This window comes from Zosterops lateralis, assembly GCF_965231275.1.
Source record: "Zosterops lateralis genome assembly, chromosome: 15".
Taxonomy (NCBI): domain Eukaryota; kingdom Metazoa; phylum Chordata; class Aves; order Passeriformes; family Zosteropidae; genus Zosterops; species Zosterops lateralis.
Window position 1 is genome coordinate 340,458 of NC_139775.1, and position 23,863 is coordinate 364,320.

General features: G+C 49.2%; 1 protein-coding gene across 1 annotated transcript in view; it reads right to left on the reverse strand.

The window, feature by feature from the left end:
• Nucleotides 1–23,863, reverse strand: part of LMF1 (lipase maturation factor 1) — a gene marked incomplete at its 5' end in the record, with an annotated part of 151,253 nt that overhangs the window by 89,768 nt on the left and 37,622 nt on the right. The window contains 2 exons of the mRNA XM_083872138.1: nucleotides 2,771–2,836; nucleotides 14,384–14,532. Coding sequence (XP_083728264.1) covers nucleotides 2,771–2,836; nucleotides 14,384–14,532 — 215 coding nt within the window. The remainder of the gene's footprint in view (nucleotides 1–2,770; nucleotides 2,837–14,383; nucleotides 14,533–23,863) is intronic.

Below are 23,863 nucleotides of genomic sequence, written 5' to 3' on the forward strand. Positions count from 1 at the left end.
AGGCCATGTGTTTCCATTCATTCTCTTGGCACTGGAGCCCATGTAGATCTTGGATGCAGCTCGTGCTGGAGCAGGAGAGCTGGAGTGGCCAACATACATCCCAGCACAACCCATCTGGCCCAAATCCATCCCTGACCTGCTCCTATCCGCACTTTTATCATCCTAATTACAAGCAGATTCCCAGCTCCCTCCCTCCTTTCCCAGAGGTCCTTCAACTGCCCCCTTTTCTCCCTCCCTCTGGCTGAAACCAGCAGGTGAATGCCAGCCTTTAGGTATTTTTCTTCCATTATTGCTGATGGACAAAGCTTGGCCGCTCTCATTTTCCTTTTTCTTGCAGCCTCTTTGGTGGGGATTAAAATAATTGATATCGATAACGAGATCTGTCCCCTGCCCCTGGTCCCAATTACTTGCACAGGCTGGGGATCCTGCCTTATGGATGGGACAAGAATGGTCTCAATTATCCCTCTGGGCTCCAGGATTGATTCTGGGATTGATTCTGGGATTATTGGAGCTGATTGTTGTGGGCTGGGGTCAGTGCTGGAGCCAGCCAGGGGCTGCCTCAGAGCTGGATTTTTCCCCAGTGCTGCCAGGTGCCTGGGAAAGTGGATAATTTACTGCAGCCACCCTCATGTTCAGGATTAGGAAGGACAGCACTGAAGGGTTTTTTCACCCCAAGTTTTGCTTGGGATGAAGTTGGATCCTTGGGGTTTTGGAGAGCAAAGGGAGCTGCTTCTGGACAGGCCCAGCCTCACACTGAGTGGGGAAAGCCCAGTGAAAGTAACTGAGAGTGACACAGGAAAGGAGATTTAAAGCTGACAAGGCAAACAGAACTTTTTGGACCTGCAAAATCTTATTTCATAAAGCCACGAAATTGTTCAAGTTGGGAGAGACCTTTAAGATCATCAACAACAGCAACGGGATGTTGAACATGTTCATGTTCATCCATGTGGTTTTTGGTCACCCACAAGGATGGGGATTCCACCACTGGGCAGCCCCTTCCAATGCCTGAACAACCCTTTAGGGAAGAGATTTTCCCAAATTTCTAATCTAAAGCTCCCCCGGTCCATCCTGAGGCTGTTCCCTCTCCTCCTGTCCCTGTTCCCGGGGAGCAGAGCCCGACCCCTCCGGCTGTCCCCTCCTGTCAGGGACTTGTGCAGAGCCAGAAATTCCTCCTGATCCCCATTTTCTCCAGGCTGAGCCCCTTTCCCAGTTCCCTCAGGAATTCTCCAGCTCTTTCCCAGCTCTGTTCCCTTCCCTGGACATGCTCCAGTCCCTCCATGTCCCTCTTGTCACGAGAGGAAAATCAAAAAGTGGGAGAAAATGTGATGGGAAAAAAGAGGGAAGTTTGGGGAGGGCTCTGCTGCAAAGCTTTCCCTGTTGGAGTTGTGCAGAGCCAGAAATTCCTCCTGATCCCCATTTTCTCCAGGCTGAGCCCCTCCTCCAGCTCCTCCTCATCAGATTTGTGTTCCCAAATATTTGATGGCCATGGATTCCAGAGCAGAGACATCACAACACCCTGGGCCACTTATGGTGGCTGTGAGGTCAGTCCAGGGAAAGGAATATTCCTTCAGGACCATTCCCTTCAACAGCCCAGAGCTCCTCATCCTGGGAACATCACTGGATGCAGCATTTTCCTTTTTTTCCCACCATTCCTATAAAACTCAAGTGCAAAACTAGAGGTGAGGAGAGGAGGGGAGCTGAGTCTGCCTCTGTAACCAGATGTTGTGGTTTGAAAGCAAAACGAGTGAGAGGCTCCAAGTCAGAGATATAATTTAATAAGAAGAAAGGTAAAAAGGTAAAAATAAAATAAAATAAATGCAATAACACAAAGAATCACTGACAGGGTCAGAATACAACCTGAGCAGGATGGTGGAAGCAGTCCAGGTGAAGTGCTCTTCCTGAAGCAGTGATCCTGTAGAAAGGTCTGGGAACTCTGGTCCTCTGGGAATCCAGTGGGTAAGTGCTACTTGCACCGTCCCAAATCCCAGCTTATATCCAGGTGAGAATGCTTGGCTCCTCCCCCTGGGCAGAGCATCTCACAATAGCATGAGAAGTGTGAAATGGGTCCTTGATGGCCCATTAACAGAGATAAACCCTGGGGGGTGTTACCTGTGACTCATGGGCCATTAGCAGAAGACACCCCAAAGGCCATTAGCAGAAGAGGCAGGGGGCTTGGGAAAACACTAGCCCACCTGGTTTCAACATTTCAAGAAGATGGTGATAGAATAAATACTTTGTGTACATCCTACACTGCAACCCAGGACACCAGAGAGGAGACAAACCCAGAGCCAGCAAACTAGCCCCAATTTATAATCAGAATGTAACATAATCACTGCAACAGATGTCAAAAAGATAAACCCACGGAACTCTGCCCTGCCAAGGATCTGCTCTGTGTGCTGGAGAGCAAAGGGATGCTCTGTTCCTGTCTAATAACCACTTTTTGGGAGTGTAAGAAGGAACAACACCACGAAAAACTCCTTCCTGCCCCTGCCCTGCAGCAGATTTACAGTGGAAGTTCTCAGTGAGGCTCAGGTTTGCTCCTGGATCCATTGTGGGGAGAGGAGGGAAGCAGAGAAATTGGTCTTTTAGGACTGCGGTTGGGAAAAACAGCATCACCCAGCTGGCACATGGACATGGCCTGGCTGCCAGAGGCTGGGATAAAGAGGGAAAACATGGAGAGCTGCCTGGCAGGAGAGGAAAGGTTGGGGGAAATTGTTTTACAGAAGAAAAGCAGACGAGAGAAATGAGGTTTTGTGTGCACGTCCCTCACCTCATAGTGATAATCCATGCAGGTTAACTCTCTCCAGCAGCGATCTCCTCGGATTTTAATCAGCCCCTGGAGGGGGAAAAGAGCAAAAATACGGTCACAGATGTTTAATTTTACTTTGTTTTGATTCTCAAGGTGCCAAATTCTGTGGTTAAATTGCAGAGGCTGAATGAGCCCCACGGCACATCCACAGCCCGGGTCCAGTTGCTGTTCCCAAGGGAACATAATGGATCTGATTCATTCCATTGCCTGGTTACCGAAAATTTGACAGAAATCCTTGTGGAATCTGCCAAATTCTCCTTCCAGGAAGAAGCCTCAGCCACACCTGAGCCTTTGCTCAGATCTGAGCAGCCCAGGGCTCCTGGCATCACTTCCAGCATCCCTGGGGAAAAAGAAAGAGGAAAAAAACAGGCTCTGCCCCAGGATAACAGAGAAAACCCAGCAAGATTCACGATTTTAACATCCAAACCCAACTGGTTCTCTCTGCTGCCTGTGGAAAAGGGAGCAGTGCCATGGAGCTGGGATGGGGACACGGAGCAGGGATGGGGACACAGAGGAGGGATGGGGACACTGAGCTGGGATGGGGTCACGGAGCTGGGATGGGGACATGGAGCAGGGATGGGGACACGGAGCAGGGATGGGGACACAGAGCTGGGCATGGGGACACGGAGCTGCAATTAAAATAATTAGAGAGACAAAAGAGGGGCAGGGGAAGGAAGCTGCCAGCCCCAAACACAGCTGGCTGCACTGCTGACAGCTCTGCCCCAGCTCAGGTTCAGCAGGCATCCCCTGCCCTGAGAGATTTCACAACAACAAGAGGTGACGTTTCCAAATCACCGCGTCCATTCCAGGGCTGGCAGCGATGCTGGGATTGAATTTCTTTGCCTCAAAGATGAAGAGCAGAAAGGAATCAGTCGGCCAGAGCAGGAAAGACACCTGGGCAGGGATGGGCTGGAGCAGGAAGCCGAGCAATCAAGGCCGGCTTTGATGTCCGGGAGAGGTCCCTGATTAGGATCACAATATCCCAAATTGAGGAAAGCTTCGCTAGTCAAAAGGTTGAAGCAGTTCTGTCATCTGCATACTATTAGGGGGTATTTGCCTGCCTCTGACATTGCCCTGATTGTCACGGTCCTGCCTTCCCCAGGAGAAAAATCCCTGCGAGTTTCTGGGAGTTTCAGGAAGGTCCAGCGGGAGCATCCTGAGGTTTCCTGACATCTGCAGCAGGGAAAAGACCAGCGACCTTCCAGGGCTAAAATCTGAGCTCAGAGAGGAGATTCCAGCATTTATGAATTCCATGTAAATTCCCAGAACTGGAACAGGTTGGAAGGGACCACACCAGCTCCTCTGCTCCAACCTCCCCACTCACACTAAAACAAATCTTCACTCGCAGCATTAAGTAAAGTTTAACACGTTTGGAGCTCAAAAGAAATTAAAAATTCCAATTAAAGGCCCTCCAAAACTGTCCAGACCTCGGCAATATCCAGTAATATCCAGCTCCCAGGGCTGTGTATCTGTCTGTCTGTCTGACAGCTGCCAGCACAGGGCAGAGCCGAGTTTATGAACTCCTGCCTGGCAGAAAAAGGGATGCAACGTGATCTCACCCAGGATTCCTGGGATGGCAAAGCAGTTTTATCTCCAGGGATTTACTCAGCACATCCCAGCTCTCTCCCCTCCATCCCTCTGGAGCAGGGACGAGACACCCTCACTGTCATCAGCCACTCCATCCTCCCCTGTCCTGCTCTCCAAGCTTTTCTGAAATTACAGGATCCGGCTCTGATAGCATCTCCCAGGATGTGCTGCAGCTCCAGCCCTGGCAGGGCCAGGACACACTGAGGAAGCTCTGTGCAGGAATGCTGGAATATTAAAACAGGACAGTTATCTTGATGACCTTCCCTCCTCCCTTCCCCGGGCTGTTATCAAGCTCTGTTATTCAGCAGGGATAATTAAAACTCCAATTAAAACAAGGATGGGGGAAAAGAAAAAAAATCCCGATTTTCCCTGCAATGACTCACTCAGGCAGTTCATCCCTTTTTGTTTACTAGAAAGCTTTCAGACAGGAAAGTCTTCATATCAAAGATGTTTTTTTTTAATGTTTTGCACCATAAAAATCTCCTACTCTCATAATTAAAGGTTTTTCAAGTTAGCTTCACCCTGAGCTGGCTTCCAGGCCTCTTCACTCCCACGCTGGCACCTGAATTTTCCCATTTTCCCAAGGATTTGGACTCAGGAACGAGAGCAAAACATGCACAGAGCAGAATCTCCGTGTTCTGAGACTTCACCTCTGCTGGGGAAAGGCAGGAAAGGAGAAAGAGGAGGAATCACAGAATCCTGGAGAAGATCCCCGACCACCCCACGGCAGCTCGGCACATCCAAGGGCACTCCCGGAAATCGGGAAGTTTTCAGGGACACAAATTAAATCGGAGCTCCAGGCAAGCAAACCAGGTGGCCAAGTGAACCAGCAGAGGCCCTTTCACTTCCGTGGCTTCGCTCTGAATCTGGGATTATTAAATTCCCACTGCTGGGCTGGTGGCTGTGGGGACACTGGGGTCGGGCACTGGGGATAATGAGCACCCCTGGCCTGGGAAAGGGGGAGCTTGAGGTCCTTGTCACAGTAATTTACAGCAGGAGGAGGAGAAAACGTTGGCCCTGGATTGAATTAAGCTCCAGAATGAAATATGGGCTCAATTCCTCCTCCCCTGCCAGGTTTGCCCCCTCCAGGGCAGGGCCAAGGAGCTCAGGGCAGGATGGGGATGCAGCACCTGCCTGGACTTGGAAAACTCCAAACTCCCCAAATTAAAGGGAATTAAATCCAGCAGCATTTCTCACGGGGCGAGGAAAATGACATTTAGGGTTTCACTTAGGATTTATTTTGTTGTTGTTTTTAGATTTACTTTAATGGTGGATAACAAAATTCCCCCACACTGTCTCCATCCACCAGCCCTGCTCTGGAATTACGGAATAAAACATTCCCAAAGCAGAGGAAACGTTCCCTTATTTACAAGATGCCAGAAAACGGAATCCAAGGGGATCCCTCATGGATCCAGCCCCCACCTGAAGGGACGGAAGAGCTCAGCTCCAGCCCCAGCTCCTGCCCTTTCATCTTCCCGTGCTGCCTGTGCCCAACTGTGCCCCTTCTAGGCTGTACTTGGGTGATTCAAAGCAAAAAAAAAAAAAAAAAAAAAGCCAGAATAATTAAAATGTCATTCAAGCCCTAAGCCCATATGAGTCACTGTTCCAAAAAATTTCTGAAAAATTCCTTCAGGAGTGGGGGATAATTATATTCCTCCCATCTATTGATTTTTCTCTACAATGCAGATGTCAGATTTTCCACGTTTTTTGGAGTTTTTTTCCTTTTTCTCCTTTTTTTTTTCTCCTTTTTTCCCTGGAGTGAGTGTCAAGGAGGAACAAAGCACTTCTTTGAGACTTTTTCAGCCCAAAATTAATTCTGAAAAAAAAAAAAAAAAAAATGGTACAGACAGGCCAATAGCACGGGAAGCTGAGCAAAAGCCTGGTGACTCAAGCTATGTCTGCAAAATTCCCTATCGATCCCAGCTCCAGAGGGAAGGGTGGGGAATGGGGCACCCATTAAATTTAAATTACCCTTTAAATTTAGAGTCAATTTAAAGACCTTTCTGTGTCTTTGGTGTATAAAAAATGGGTTAAACCCCACCCCAAAAATTCCCAGCTATAATGGAGATTTTTTGTTTTGCTCCTGCTATAAATAAGGAATGTTTTCCAGAGAAAATCCCAGCTCCGTGCACTTCCCACCTCTGCTACCCACAGGAAAAGTGGTTTCACCATCTCTGTGAAAGCCAAACCCCTGCCAGGGTATTCTGAGACAAATTTAGACCCCAGTTCGTGGGAGAGGAAGGAGCTTCCCAAGGTGAAAGCTAAAAATAAAATCATTTAAGGGCCGGGCTGGAGGAAGCTCCTGGAGAACCTAAATCTGAGGAATCCAATGATACCAACTTCAGCTGAGGGTCTGAAACTCCCTCAGAGCTCCAGGACTCGGGACCTTGCACACCTCCCTCCCTGCTGATGGATCAAGGTCTGTGGTGCAGGAAGGACGAGCTGGATCCCAAGTTTTCTGTTCTTTAGAGAATGTCCCACCAGGGAAAACAGGTGACACAGCTCCTGCCACAGCTGTGACACAAAGGGGTGAACCAGAGCTGCCCCTGATGTTCTCACTGCAGTCAGATTCCTGCTGCTTCTTCCATGGAAAGAGAGGAGGAAGAGGATGCTCCATCCTTAGAAGAGTTTGAGGCCAGGCTTGGAGCACTCTGGAATGGTGGGAGGTGTCCCTGGGGTGGCACTGGATGGGATTTAAGGTCTGTTCCAACCCAAACCATTCCATGGCTCACAATTCCTCAGGCAGGGAAGGACAGCTGTGTGCTCCTCAGCTGACTCTGCTTTGCTCTGCACCTTCCCAGCTCCAAGCCTGGCACTTCCACATCACCCTGAGCACACCCTGAGGAGGTGTCCAAGGCCAGCCTGGATGGAGCTTAGTGAGAGGAATGACACAAACTCTGGGTCTGCTGGTGGATAAAACCAGCACTGAGAGACCCAAGAAACAATTCCACGGGTCGATGAATGGAAAAAGAAGATATTTGCCTTTACAAACAAACTGTGGGTTTGCTGGTAAATGAAATTGGATATTGAAAGATGACAGAAACGATGGGGGAAACCCATAAATTCCATAAGAATTAAAAAATAAAAGGGGGGTTATATATTAAAGGGGAATTTTAGGTATTGGGCACTTTGGGAAGTCTGGAACTCTTGAGTACCTCAGCCAGTGGGGAAAGAGAGAGGGAAATGTGGATGGGAAACTGGAATAAATAGGAGACTGCATCCTCCAAATATTGGAGACATGCCAGGGGAAATGCCCCATGGCCTCTCCCTTTATTCCAGTAAAGTCAAAGGACTCCTCTGTCTCCTTATTGGACATAAACTTCTGGCGTTTGTGGATTAATATTCCCAACCCCAGCCTGCAGGAGCTGTCCCTGCCCATGAGGGTGCCTTCCAACCCAAACCATTCCAGGATCCTGCCACCATCCAGGTGAGCAAACCCCACCTGCCTGGTCCTTCCTGCACAGGGGGGCTCTGAGCTGACCCCAGGACAGGTCTCAGGAGCTCAAGGTGAACCTTCACATCCAGCACGGAGCAACCACAGATCCCAAAGCACATCCCTGCAGAACTCTCCCTGCTGTTCACTTCACTTCCTTCAATTTGTTCCACTCCCCCACCCCTAAAAAAAAAAAGCCCCTTTGAGGAGCCACCAGCAGCATCTGGGGGGGGGCTCTGAAGGCATCCTGCAAAAGGGATCCTGCAAAACCCTTGGCACCGGCAGCTCCTGCCTTTTCCAGCCACCAAGGAACAACAAGTCCCGCTGCCAAGGGCTATTACCAGACAAACGAAGAGAGAGGGAGAGATCAGATCAGTACAAAGGAGGTTGCTAAGGAGTCAAGTGTGGGATCCCTGCAGAGAGGAGGAGGCTGCAGCTGGGACGGCAAAGGTCAGAACATTGCAGACATCATTTTCCAAAAATTCCCATGAAGGGCCCGGCGCGGGAGCCGGGAGCCGGCCCCGCCGTGCTCGCCGAGGAATAATGAGGCAAAGGCAGCGAAGAAAGCTCCCTTTCTTCCCCTCCTACCCACGCTAATGTAATAAAACAAATTAGAATAATTATTCTCCATTTCAGGGCCATAATGCCCAGGATCAGGGCATGCCTGTCAGGGAGCTGACATCTACATCCGCTGGCTTCTGCTGCTGCTCTCTCCCTTTTTTTTCATATTTCGGGATCTGAAATTCCGACTTTTATTTGATTCCATTTGACTGCAGGCATCCAGATCCTGTTTGCTTCAAAGTCTTCCTTATTTTTGCCAGAAAAGTTCATCTCTCCCTTCTTAGCTAATCACAGCCCCACCCTTTCCAGTAACCTTTCAAATGCCACCCACGTCCTGACACTTTTTAACAGGCTCCAAGCGAAAAACAAAACAAGGAACACCAAGAGTTTTGCACCAACCGCAAGGTTCTGGGAGGATTTGGTGCAGTGGGTTAAAAGAAGTGGGTTTTTTAGCAGCAAAGAAAAAAATTCAAAACCGTTTAAAAGCGTATTAAATATCAAGTGATGTATATAAATAATCTGGAAGGAATTGATCCTTTTCTTTGTGAAAACATATCTCGGAGAAAGATGGACAAATGCACAGGAAGAAAACTGTGATAATTTAAGGGGAAAAAACCCCTGATATTATAATTCTTTCTAATTTTTCCCCCCAAAACTGTCATTTTAAATGATATTTTATCCTCCTGCAAAAGAGGAAAAATATCTCTTGTGTAGATTTGAAACATCAAAGGATTGAAATTATTTTCTAAGTCTCTGCCTGCCAAAAACTGCTCCCAACTCCCCTGTTCTGCAGCCACTTCTGAGCATGTTCCTGAACAGCTCAGAGGGGCTGGATTTGGGAAGATTTGGGAAGGAGGAGGGGGGGACATTCTGACAGAGAGGGAAATCTGGGAAGTGGGAAAAAAAAATAAATAGAAATCTTGTTTACAGGAAGCAAAGCAAGGGGAGGCACGGCCAAGTCATAAATCCCAAGTGCAAAAGATGCTCTTGGGCTTCCCTAAATTTCCTCTAAATTCCTCCTCAGAACCTCGTGTATGACGTGAGGAGGAGCAGAGGGTGCACCTCCTGGGAAGGGCTCTCCAAATTGGTAAGATAAAAGGGGGAAGAAAACCCTTCCTGAGGGAGCCCAGCCCTGATACTGCAAGTTTTAAGGCCATCATCACACAGAGAGAGTGCTGAGGGCACTGCACACAGGGCAGATTATTAAAGAAAAATACATTTCTGTTATAAAGAATAAAATTATTACAGAGCACAGCTATTAAAGGATCTCATTCCTGGGACAAACCCAAAGTTTGGGATTGGGCTCATGGCCCCAGACCCATCTGGACACAGACCCTGGAGTCCTCCTAGCCCCAACACCTGCAGCAGCCAGGCAGAGATTGGCAGTTTGAAATCTGAATTTCCTTGCTTTGGGCACTTTTAAATTAAAGTGGTAATGTGCTTTAAATCCCCTTTCCCTGGTTTTTCACTCCGCTCTTCAACCCTTTCCTGTAGAAACTAATCAAGATGTCTCAGAGCCACACTCACTGCTCCAGCCACCTTCCCTGGTAACTCATTCCATATGTCTGGGATCCTTGGCAGCTCCACCTTCACTCCCTGTTTATTCACAGTTTTCCACCCTCGGTGCTCAAAGCTCCTCCATCTCCTCTGTGCATCCCTCAGCAGGGATAATCATTCCCTGTTTCCCATAGAAGTTGTGGTTGCCTCATCCCTGGAAGTGTCCAAGGATCACTCATGATAGTGGAAGGTTATAACTGGATGAGTTTTAAGATCCTTTCCAAGCCAAACCATTCCAAGATAATATTCCTTGTACAGAACATCATCAAGTGATGCTCAACATGTGAGCCAGGAGTCCGTTGGATGATCCGCTGGACACATCCCAGCAGTGCTGAGAGACCCAGGGAAGTGCTGATGGACACCAACCAAGCACCCCAGGATTCCCAAGGATCAGCCACAGAATGTTCCTCCCACAACCCAGGAAAAGCCCAGGGCAGGGACATCAGGAAGCCCTCATCACTGCAGGGCTGAAGGATGAACCTGCTGCTCCAGGAGTCTTCCCAAACCCCTCTGAGATCCCATTCCTGTGCTCCTGCCCCATTCTCTGTGCTCCTGCCCCATTCCCTGTGCTCCTGCCCCATTCCCTGTGCTCCTGCAGTTCCCAGGTGTGCTCAGAGCTGCTGCAGTTGCAGGCAGATGATGAGAGCCAAATTCTCACATTTCTGAGCTCATGCTCTCAACAAACTCCCCTCAGCCCCTGCACTGATGAAGAAACAGAAATTCTGTTTTATGGTTTTACTTTAACAATCCCTGATAACTTTCAGGGCACAAGGAGCTTTCCCCGGGATGCTGTTGGCAATTCATAAGCTCCAATCCAGCCCTGGGCAGGAATCTGGGGCTCCCCCAGCACGTGGGTGTCATCTGCAGCAGGGAATTCCCCAGAATGTGACTTCATGGACTCCATGAAGTTGCAATCTACTCTTGGGTCTTGCAGGAAAATCTCAGCACTAAGATTTGCTGAGTGGGGTTTTAACCACGAGTTTTATTTGATGGAGAGCCCCTGAGCAAGGCTGCTGCCCCAAAAAAACCCCAAAACAATTCAAAAAGGAAGCAGAAACTCTTCCACCTGGGAGGGAAAGCCTCACCTTGGAAGCACAGGTTGGGGATTCCATCAGAAGCTCCAGGAAGAGTTGGCACCAATGGGACTGGGCTTGGGAATCCACAAGATTCAGGGAGATGGGAAGCACAGCTCAAACCAACCCCTGTTTTTGGAATCAGGGGTTGTTAAACTCTGCACTTGGGGAAAAGGGCTGCCAGGAGCCCCCCAGGACCCCCAGCCTGCAGTGAGGGGCTGACACTACCCCAAACCCACCCAGCACCGAGGGAATGGAGCAGCTGGAAAACCAAATATTTGTGTTCACTGGAGAGGGGACAAGGCTTGGAGAGCACAGCAGAGTCCTCAGGCAGCTACAGGTGACAAAACCCCTCAGTGCCACCAAGCCAAGGACCCTGCTGGAAGTGGGGCTTGCTCCTCTTGGGAAGTCCCTGTGGCTTGGTTAACACGGAATTCATCCGGATTGGAAGAGACCTCCAGGAGCATCCAGTGCAAGCAGCACCCCTAAACCACATTCCCAAGGTCTCAAACACTTCCATGGTGACTTCACCACTTCTCTGGGCAACCCATCCCAAAGCTTTTTCACCAACAGGACCTTAACCAAATGTCAGCACTGGCACTTCATCCCTGAGGGATTCAGGCTGAATCCCAGGATCTTCATCTTTGGATTCAGGGAATGCCTGGATGTAGCTCTCAAGGCTCTGCTCTGGTTGACAGTGTGGGGATTGGTCATGGGATGATGACCCTGGATGATCTTTTCCAGTCTCAGTGATCCCAGGATTCTCTGCTTCTCTATGATGTGGATTTTTGGGCGAATTGACACCGAGAGTAGCAAAACATCCCTAAATTCCTTCAAAATGGACCCGATCATTCCTCAGAGAAAAAATAAATAAATTCTAATATTTAATCCGACCCTCCTGGTGCAAGTTGTGGCTGTGTCCTCTCATCCCTTCACCTGAGGAGTGGCAGAAATCTCAGCACACACCTCGTGGCTCTGATGGGATCACAAACCCTTACTTTGCACCTCCCAAGCCTCGAGGAATCTGAGTGACAGAGAGAGTCACAAACAAAACGACTGAGCCATCAAACCACCCGGCTCTGGTGAGAGAAAGCAGCCCTGCAAATGTATGTTTGCATCACTCACTGCTGCCTCACACAAAGAGCCCCTCTTCTGTTGCCTCAGTGTGTTCCTGGGAAGCATCATCCCATCTTTACATCCCGCTCTAATGGATGATCAGGAACATCAAACATATAGATTGAATCACATAATTATGCCTTTTAAAAAGGCAGCAATATTTGAGCTCAGCCCAGCACTGGCTGCCAATCAAACCCCGGCAGCAGAGCCTGCCTGAGCTCCTCCTGAGCCTCCCACCACAGCCAGGATTATCCCACTCCTCCCGTACTGTGTCACCCCTAAACAGGCCCAGCTAGCTCCTGTGCACAATAAAACAAGGTCTGGACATGATTTTTTGGAGGAGGTTTAGGCAGGAAACAGCAAAACTCTCCAATCATGAAATGGTTTGTGTTGGAAGAGACTTTAAAGATCATCTCATTCCATCTTTTCCTCCAACATCCTCCTCCAAACCACACCAGGTCTGCTCAGTGCAAAGTCCCAGACTGTCAGAGCTCCACGTGGAGAAAGATCCCAAATATGAGAGACTGAGTGGAGGGAAAAGGGGCTGGAAAGTGAAATCAGCCCCGACCATGGAAAAGAGAACCTGGAGAGGAGACAGCACCTTGCCCACCCAAAAAACATTCCCAAAATGCTCCCAGCACGAGGTGAGAAAAGCCCAGCTGCCCCCAGGGAATGCTGCTGCCTTGGAGGATTTCCCAAGGAAAGCCTCTCCCCAGCCAGCCCAGGAGAACCACGTGGGAAAACTGCAGAAAACACAATCATAGCTGATCCCACCCCTGGGAAAAATCCCCTCAGACACCCTGGTGGACATGCTCAGCTCCTGGCCAGGCCAGGAGGAAACCAAAGATGCCCTGGGAGCAGGTGCACCTGGATTCCAGGAGGATCCTTCCCCTTCCTGCTGCCTGCCAGGAGAAATCCTACACGAGTTTGGGCCCCAAAGCATTAAAGATCCCATCAATCACTGCCTTAATGACCTTTCTATGTTTTCCTCTCCCGTGCCTGTCAGTGATGTATCAGCATCCCAGGCACACAGGGACACATCTCTCCCCAAAAATATCAGGAGTTATTGCAGAGAGAATGGGAACAGAGATGTTTGGGAAGCAGAGTTTTCCTTCATATCCAGCCTGTCCCATAATTCAGAATATATGAGACACATCAGCAAGAAAAAAAAAGCTTAGGCAGATTCCAGTTTAGAAGGAAAGCAGGATGCAAATTAGTGATCAGGTCAATTTTGAAGGAAATTAGGGATGTTTTGCTACTCTTGGTGTCAATTCACTCAAAAATCCACATCATAGAGAAGCAGAGAAGCAGAAAATCCTGGGATCACTGAGACTGGAAAAGATCATCCAGGATCATCATCCCATGACCAATCCCCACACTGTCAACCAGAGCAGAGCCCTGGGAGCCACATCCAGGCATTCCCTGAATCCAAAGATGAAGATCCTGGGATTCAGCCTGAATCCCTCAGGGATGAAGTGCCAGTGCTGACATTTGGTTAAGGTCCTGTTGGTGAAAAACACCCCAAATAAAACCTTCACCCCGAGATCCCTGAAAAGATTCTGAGCCAAAATTCCCCAAAAAACACCAACCACTCCTCCTACAGTGATGATCATCAGCTTTAAAGTTTTGGGATGCTCTGGAAGGTCCAAGCAGATGGAGCTGATGGGGAAAACATTCCTGCCACGCCTTGATTTTAACAGGGATGTGTCAGTTCCTCATGGATTCCCTCACAAGCTGCTTGGAAATTCCCTGTGGCCCCGGGGCAGCTCTGCAGGAATTGATCCGTTTGCAACCACGGAGCAGAGCAGAGAGTGACAGAGAAAAGCCAGCACAAAGGGACAAGAAATCCGGGGAAAGCTGGGAATTACCCACCACATTCCAACAGTCCTGTGGAAAAGCCACAGGGCCCAACTTCCCTTTCATTCCTTGGGAAGAGCCACTAAATGTAGCACCAACACATCCACATGGATCATTCCCTGCTGATTTCCTCCTCAAAACAAAACCAGGAGCCAGCTGAAGGATCCTGAGGACCAGAGCAGGAAGATTTTTCTTGGAACCAGGAAAATTCCCAAACCAACAGTGCTGGATTGGGACAATTCTCTGCTGGGATGGGACAATTCCCGCTGGGATGGGACAATTCCCAACTGGGATGAGACAACTCCCTGCTGGGATGGGACAACTCCTGCTGGGATGGGACAACTCCTGCTGCTGTCACCTCCCAGAACCCAAAAATGAATTCGCACTCACCGCTCCCAGCATGATCCTGAAAATCAGCCATCGGAAGCTCCAGATGACAATTTTGGAAGGAGGAGAGCCCTGGGGCAGGCGGGACAGGGTCCAGAGGGGGCACAGGAATATTCCCAGGAATCCTGTCTCCAGCAGCTGGGATTCCCATCCTGCAGGGCCAATGAGAAGTGAAGAAGGAAATAATTATGGTGCGAGCACTGGAAGTTATCTTGGAATTAAATTGAAGTGGAAGGATTAAAAAAACCAAACATCTTAAATGCTTTTTAAGGGTAATTTGGATGAAATCAGACATCCCACACCAGGAGGATTCAGGGGTTTGATGCTTTGGGGTTGTGCTGTTCTTCTCCAAGCACAAACTGCATAAAAGGGAGGATTTTATAAAAATTAAAAACTTCTGTGAAGCAGAAAAAAGAAGAGATTTAAGTACTCAGGGAAGAGGCACTGAACCACCAAGCCTTCAGTCATGGATGGATCCAGCAGTGCCATGGCCAAAATGGGGCAGTTTTAGCTTTAAAAAATAGTGATTAAGATCCTGAATTGACATTCAGTGCAATGAGACACTTGGGATTTTAATCACCAAAAAAATCAAAATGCCACCAAAATTGTCCTTTAGGTCACTTTTACCAACTGCTGGATTTGCCACAATCCTGGATTTAACCAAATTACCCTGGGCTGAGCTCAAAGCAGAGATCCCACCATGAATCCATTCCCTGGATCCTCTGGAGCAGACAGACTCCACCTAATCCATGCAAATTTGTGCTTTGCATTTTCTCCTCCATCCCAGCCTATAAATAAATATTGGGATGATCATTCCAAGAGAGGCAGAACACACAGCTCCGTTTTGACAGGTGAAGTCCAACCCCCACCACGTCTGCAGGCACCAATTTATCCCTGCCAAAAACAAAATTGCTCCAGCTTTGTCCCACCTCCAATTGTTCTGATTCTCAAATATTTCTGCGTGATAGAGTTGTACTGTGAAATCATTAAAAAAAAAAACAAAAAAAACCACACAAAAAAAGGCATTAAATGGCACATTGGTGAGGAGAATTCCTGAAAATTCCTTGGTGAAGCCAAGTTAAGGCACTAATATTCTCAGTTATGTACATTAAACCAGGCAGTGTCCATGGATCCTGTTCCTTCCTGAGGTTTCTCCAGGCATTTCACCAGTTTGATCCTTAACAATTCCCTTTATCCAGCCCAAACAGGCAGGGAAACATTCCAAACCTATTCCAAATCCATCCATCCCTTCCAGCTTCAGCCTGAGCCCCCTGATCCCCCACCCTGAGATTTTCCCGGGCCCTGATTTGATGTTGTCACACAAGAAAAACCACTTTGATTTTGCTTTAAAATATTTCCAATACTAGTTGTGAAACCGCCTTTTTTTTTTTTTTTTTTTAATCTTAATGTGTAAAACCCCCTTAAATCAAAATGGAATTTTTAAAACTCAGATTATTACACATCAAAGCCATTAAAAACTCCCCCTTCCTCCCCTCCACACATCCTTTGGTTCCCAGCACAGCTCGCCCCCACCACCACAGATGCCCAAAATTAACGTTTCTGGGAGGAGAAATAAGGAATATTGTCCCCCCAAAAAAGCAGCTGCAGCAGGAAAGCACCGGCTCATCCCAAAACTGAAAGGTTAATTGTGCCTGAACTCAGCTCCGGGGCTGACTGGCACCAAAAGGGTCGTAGATCTCCCTCATTCCTGCCAGTACAAGAATCCCACTGTTATCCCTGTTTTCATATGGTAATCAGCCACCCTGCCCTGCTGGCGATCCAAACCCCTGCATCCCTGCCTGTGCATCCATCCCCTCACCCAGCGGGGCACACACCAGCAGCTTCTCCTGCTTTATTTCTATTTCTTTTTCCTGCTTTATTTTGAACCCCCATTCCCGGGAAGGGGCACACAAGGATGACAATTCCCGCACATCCCGTGGCTCCGGGAGGATGCTCCCAGCACCCGCCTGGGGCCGAGGCGAGCCAAGCTTTTCCTGGCATGGCCTTGGCCTCCCCGGGATGACGAGTTCAGCCTTGCACCTGTGCTTTTATCCCAAAGGGATGGGTTGGAATCCTGGCACCGGCCGGCACGGCGGGAGCACGGAGTAAACAGCGCTGCCAGCTGCCGGGACAGGGCTCTGCTATTCCCGGCTGCTCTGCGGCTAAGCCGGCCCCCAAGCCGGGCTTAACTGCAAGTGCAGCCAAGGATAAACTCGGTTCAAGGGCTGGGGCAGGAGTTTGAGCCCCCAAAACCCCCCAGTTTGGGGTTAAATCCTGCCCAGGTCTGGTCGTTCCCTGGTGAGGACACGCATGGTTTGTGGGGTTGCGATCCTGCCTTGGGCACATCACAAGGGCTAAAACCAGTTTTAGGGGAAGATAAGCTGGGAGAGGCTCTGATTTATTCCCAAACCCCTTCCTGAGGGATGGAGTCTCCACAGCTGCCCATGTGGGATCATTTTTCTGGGATACAGCATCACCCACTGTGCTTCTTCTGAGCATCCACCCATCCATCCACCCATCCATCCATCCCCTCCATCATCCATCCCATCCATCCCATCCTCACCCTGAACGTCTCTTGCCCAAAACCTTCCATCTCCCCAAAGCTGTGTCCCCAAACCCTTCTCCACCCAGCACAGACTCATCCTGACCATAATCTGTCATTCCTAGCGAAACATTAACCTTGGAGAAGACCTCCAAGACCCTCAAGCCCACTCCTCTTTCAGGCTTCATCTCGTGCAAACAAAGTGCTGCTAGGTGCTGCTCTGTGGCCAGTGGAAGCTCTGGGATTATCCCAGATGCTCCTGTGCCGTTGTTTCTATAAAAATTCCAGCTCAGTCGGGAAGATTTGAGGATATGAACATGTTGAACACCACAAGCGATTCCATGGCTCAGCAGACGAGGGGGGAGCTGGGCTCCAGCTCACCCTCGCTGGGTTGTAAAATGACACCAGGCCCAAGATTAGCAAATCCATCAGCAGAACCTCCCGTTCCTCCCCGCTGACTCACACACAGTTGTTCACATCTGCCCCAAAAGCCTCAGACTCCAAATCCTTTGGATTCTTCGACAGGTCTGAGGGGCTGGAGGCACGGCCCTGCTGAGGTTTGAGTGTTGTCACCTCTGAACACCATTCAGGGCTTCACAAACACTCCCTGACACCTGAAGAGATCAGCCAGGTCACCACACTTGGCAGAGGAGTTCTGAGGAGCAGCTGGTTCCTCCCAGATCCTTAATTCCAGAATTTCTCCAGGGTTCCTCACTGCTCCTTCCAGCTCCTGAACTCCAGGACCTCTCCAGGGTTCCTCACTGATCCTCCCAGCTCCTGAACTCCAGGATCTCTCCAGGGTTCCTCACTGCCCCTCCCAGCTCCTGAACTTCAAGATTTCTCCAGGGTTCCTCATTGAGCCTCCCAGCTCCTTAACCTCAAGATTTCTCTCCTGGTTTTCATCCTCCTCTTGCTGTTATCAAATAGGAGCAGTGATGGAGGTGAGGAAGGTGATGTTTAAGGTCCCTCCCAACCTGAGCCATTCCAGAATCCTACTATGAGATGCATTTGCTGATGTAGCAGTGCCAGGAGGCGAACACAGCCACGTCCTCCATGTGCATCAAACACTTTGGGAAGCACACCCCAAACCCTCCTCCAACTGCAGCAATCCCCACCCTTGACATTTGGTAGGACAGGGGTCATCTCCATGACCTGAGGGGACTCAGAGAAGAAACTGGAATAGAATCATGGAATGGTTTGGGTCAGAAGGGATCTTAAAGCCCATCCAGTGCCACCCTTGCCATGGACAGGGACAATTCCACTGTCCCAGGCTGCTCCAAGCCCCCGTCCAACCTGGCCTTGGACACTTCTAAGGATGGAGCAGCTGCATTTGGGACAGCCCCACTTTAGGGCTGTGGGGTGGGAAGGCAGGTATCGGCCATTGGGAGCTTCAGGAGCATCCACACGGAAGCCATGGAGCATCCAAAAAACCAATGAACAGTCTGGGATTGAAGGGAGCAATAACCTCCTCCAATAACATTCCTCACTCCTGGAGTTTTGGGGGTGAAACCCATCCCATAAGCAGCAGCAAACCCCCTCAGGGCTCTCTCCAAGAGACAAATCCCATCCTCCAAGCCCCAACCGACACCTCCTTATTCCTGGGCTCCATCCCTGGCCTCACTGATACTGCTGGGAACGAAAGGGTCACGTTGTTGACCCACCTGCTCCTGTTTTCCTCACTTGGATCTCGTCAAATTTCAGCAGCTGCAGGGCAGCACAAAGCCCCTCATTGTTATCTCTGGCGCAGCCGGAGAGGGAGCCACGGGCTGGGTTTTTGGGGTTTTTTTGGGGGGAGAAAAAAAAAAAAAGGGAATAAAAATCAACTGCCAATGGCGACTGCGCCCGCCCCACACGCGCTCCCAGAGTTTGGGACGCGCTCGGAACTCGGGGTGGCAAAATCCACAAGCTGGGATTTTCCAGAGGTCTCTGCTGGGGTAGGGGAGGAGGAGGAGCAAGAGAGGATGTGCCCAAGGGGAGGAGGGAAGGGAAGAAGCAAACTCCAAACCTAAATGCATTTTTCCCTCTTCCTTTTCAGGTTTTCGAGTGTTTTGCCTCCTCCAAATGCTCAAACCCCTCATGTCAGGTAGGGTTTGTATTCAACGTCAGGTGATGTCCAATTTTCACCTTTATTATCTACCGTGAATAAATTCACCATCCCAAGCCTGGCCATGGCTGCAGAGCATTCAGCACAGTCCTTTCCCCCAGTCTCCGCATCTCAAAACAGTTTTCTGGACAATTAGGGAGAAAGCAGTGAGGGAGGGAAGAGCTGAAAGCCTTTAGAAGATAAAAAATTAGGTCCAGAGATAGCAAATTTTCTTATTTTCTCTTTTTCTGACTCGAAAAAAATCACCTGGGCAAAATCAACCTTCATACCTGGCTATGCTAGAAAGAGTTCAGGTAATTAATTCTTATTCATTTCCCTTCCTAAACCAGGGGACGAGGTGAAAGCAGCCAATTGTTTCTCTCTGTACAGAAACACCCACACATCCAATTTCCACAGAGCACGTTTGCAGGGCACAGACAAATGCTGCTGCACGAGATGCAGATTTTGCAGCTCCCAGCGCAGCTGTCTCCCTGCAGATATTGTGTGTCAGACAGCCCAGCAGCCAAGGGGAGGGAGATCCAACCCACACTGACTTTCCCTGGAATTAAAGCTGCTCCCGAGCCCACCTCCCTGAAACCCAGAGTGCTTTGGTTTCAGTTTGAGCCTTAAGGCACCTGTTGGAAACATCTGAGTTGTGCTGAGGACCAGGGGATTTATCCCTGCTCCAGAGTCTGGATCTCTCCTGATTTGGGGAGGTGACTTTAAATCCTAAATTTGGGACATTTTGGGATTGAACCACTCCAGGCTCGCAGCACCCACAGCTCCCATCCCCAGGCTCTGACAGCCAAAAGCCCTGGAAATGCTGGAGCCTTTTGGGCCAAAGCTGCCTGTGCTGTGCCCAGGGAGGTGCAGGAGGCTGGGAATGGCCTCAGGGCCAGCCTCGGGCACAACCAGCTCACATCGGGGTCATTCCATGGGAACATCAATCCCAGAGCTGTATTTCCTGCAGCCCACATTTAAAGGGATGATTCTAAACCATAAAAACTTGACTTTAAAATTCGTCTCCTCCTCTCTCTGGGCCGTGGCTGGAGCTGGGGCAGGGAAGTTTTGCTGGGATATTGGGAAAAAGGCACAATCCCGAGGCTGCCAGAGCTCCAGAAGAGTTTGGACAGTGCTCCAGGTGATCCCTGTCGATCCTTCCATCCTCCAACAACTTCCTCCAAGCAAAGCTCCAAACCATCCCTAAAAGAGCTGCCTGGACAACACATCCCCCCTGCCAGTCAAAAACCCAAAAAATGCCCCAAATCCTGCTCCTGCCAGCTCACCACAAACACCTCATTTACCTTCAGTGTGGATTATCAGTCCCACCCAAACCAGAACCACCAGTTCCAGCTGGGTTTGGTTCTCACAGGTCCCAGTTACCACCTGCTGGAATGAGCTGGTTTTCCCAGTCATTTTTCCTTTTCCACAAGGACAACAACCCTCCCAGACTCTCTCCCTTCACTCCCCAGCTTTCCAATATCACTAAAAACAGAGGCACAAAGACAAGAATTGCTCCTGTTCATTTTGAGATTTCCAAGATTCCCTCTACCTGGACAGGATTTGTGGTGATTCCCAATGGAGAGACCAACAATCACAACCTGCAAACATCAAACTCCCGTTAACAACCTCAAAGAGCAGCTCTGAATCTCCTCCCTCAACAGAGAACATGTGTGAGGATTAATACTGAAATAATTCACGTTTTCCAGTCAGTGGGAAAGCCAATCCCAGGCACTTGAACAGCAAAGCTCCCTTTTACATGAATAAAGCACAAAGTTTCAGCTTTATGACTTAAAAACACTGCAGAGCAGCACAAATAATTCATTCTGAGGTCACTCCCAAAAAAAATTCCCCCAAAATTCTGAGGTGCTGCTCTGAGAAGTGGAGCTGGGCCAAGCCTGAGAAAGGATAAATGAGAAAAGATAAATGATTAAAACAGGAGGAAATTGCCCACCAGATGAGTGAGGAGGAGACAACAAGAAGAGGCTGTGATTTATTGCTTCTCCTTCAGCAGTGCCCCTCCCAGAGCCCAAAACACATCTCACAGATGGAGTCTCAAGGCTTTTCAGGGTTTTGAGAGCCAAAACTCTTTGCTGAACCTCAGAATCCCCTTTGGAAAGGATCCTGGGCAGAGCTGCAAACCCCAGCCCACTCCAGGACACCACAAACCCAAGGCCTGACCCAGCTTCCCACAGCCAAACCCATCCTCAACCACCACCATTAAATACTTCCCATTTCTTGTTCCTTAAAGTCACCTCAGCCTGGGGACACTTCACATTTCTGCAACCACCAGAAAAGTTCTGGCTGCTGTTGGGAGATTTGGGAGAACGTTAGCAGGAACTTTTGTTCTTAAAGTATAAACTACCCAGAGGAAAAAAAAAAATTTAGCATAAAAACTTTTAAAAGCTTCCAAGTGCTCTCCAGGGTAGTCATTAGGAACTACTTAGGTAACAGGAGGGTGATAACAGGGAGTTAATGCAGCGTTAAATTAGCCCTCCTTCCATGCAGAACTTTAAGTGACAGAGGAATCAGTTGGGAGGATTTTTATTTTATTTTTTAAATAATGAAGTTAATGGATTTCCTGTTTTTACCTCTGTGGGCGGCTGTCAATTTGAGGGATCTGTACATACTGGATTTAATTACTCTGTCTTCAAGGAAGGAAAATAAGTTCAGGCCTGTTCCTATGAACTCCAGGAGCACCAGGAGCTCTCCAGCTTGGCCTCAAGGTTAGGAGAAGGTGCCCACACTGGTCAAGGAGGGTGAGATGTCCCTGGAGATGGGAAACAACACTCCCTGAAATCCTCTTGGCCAGAGAATTCGTGGCTGCTCCATCCCTGGAAGTGTCCCAGGCCAGGTTGGATGGGGTTGGAGCAACTTGGGATGGTGGAAGACGTTGGGGTTGGAACTGGATGGGCTTGAAGGTCCTTCCCAACCCAAACCATTCCAGGATTCTCAACATCTTGACCATCCCTGAAAATCCTCACACAGCCTGTGCCACAAATCCCAGGGAGTGAGGGGAACACGCCCCAGGAATGGCTCAGAGCCCAGAGAGGGCAGAACATTCCCAGGGCTCCCCCCAGGTCACACAGAGACAGCAGAGGTGAGGCTGCCACAAAGAAAGGGGCAGAATCCCAGCATGATTTAAGCTGGAAAAGCCCTCCAAGATCATCAAGTCCCACACCAGATACTTCCCATCAAACTGCAGGCCACATCTTCCCAAATTATGGGAGACCAGGATCCAACTCTCTGCTTTGAAACTCATGTTGGAGACAATTCCAATTAACCTGGCAGTGCCTCAATCTCAGAGCCTTAATAAAGGAGATCCCCACCCCTGACAGTCACCCAGACCAGTTCACCTTTTCTGATGGAAATCATGCAATGCCAGGATCACCAACATTGGGAAAGACCTCCAGGATCACCAAGTCCATTTTAAGAGCAAGATCACAAAATCCCAGAACCCCTGAGGTTGGAAAAGCCCTCCAGGATCATCCAGCCCCAGCTGTGCCCAATGCCTACCTTGTCCCCAGCCCAGAGCTCTGAGTATAAGACCCTTTGTTGTTTTTCAGTTGGTTTTGAAGGTTTTTTTTAAGGTTTTGGGTGTAAAAGATGGCACAGGAATCCTGAATCATTCAAATTGGAAAAGACCTCCAAGATTATTAAATCCTCATCTTATCCCCAGCCCAGAGCTCTGAGTGCCACCTCCAGGAATTCCTTGGACACCTCCAGGGATGGGCACTCCAAACCTTCCCAGTGCCTGACCACTCCTTCCATGGAAAAATTCCGCCTGATGTCCAACCAGAAGAAAAGCAGAGCTTGTGGGACACACAGCCCATGTGTCCCACAGGGAATAAATGAAATGGGAAGGGCTGGAAGGGCCTGTCTGAGAAATGGGAACAGTCAGAGGAGAGGAGAGGCCCCCCAATGAGTGACACCACCACCAGCAGGTGATCATAGCTACAAATCTCCTACAAATATATCAAAAATAGAAAAGCTGAAATCCTACAGCATGGCTCCAGCACCACATGAGGACAGGGCAGCACGTTCCTGCTCATCCCATAGCGATTCCCAGCTTTTTTGCACAACCTGCCACACTCATTCCATCTGTCCCTCCCTGCCATGTGCCCGAGGAGCTGAACTGCTCCAAGCAGGTGTTTGCTGGGTGTTAAATCTTCCTTCTGCTCTGGCAGCTTCAGAACCCGCCAGCAGCTGTTCCCCCTGATGCCTCAAGTTTTAACTTTGTGTTTTCCAGATTCTGCACTGCTTTAGTGTGTAACTCTGAACTTTTTACATAAAGTGTCAGCAAGTTCTCTTCACAGCTCAGTCAGGCAAAACAATCCAAGGACACATTGCAGCTTCAGGCCTGGAAAGTATAAATTGAGGAGAGCAAACTGGGAGGATGGGACTTCATCATCTGAGGCTGCAATTGGACAATTAACCCCAATATGGAAATGGACCAAAACTTAGAAAAGTGTGAAAGACATGAAACCAATACATGACCCATTGTCCATCTTGGGTGTAGCCTCGGCCAGGCTCTTGTACTGCCCAAGGTGAATCCTTTGAAGGCCTTTTTAATAAATTCCCACTTTTTTTCCTTTAACTCTGTCTAGCTTCTGTTCCAGGCAGCCTCTTTAGGCACCACCCCGATCCCACTCTCTCTCCTCCCCATCCCAAACTGCTGTTCCCCCCTCACATACTCCAAATTAAACCCAACACCATGAAGGCACCTGGTGAGGGTTTCTGCCAGCAGACAGACAGTGAGCCTCGAAATAAAAAGCAAATTAAACAAATTTCTCCTGCTGTGTCAAGTGAGACCCCCACTGCCCTGCAGAGATCCAGTTTTAGCCTCGTGTGAGCACAA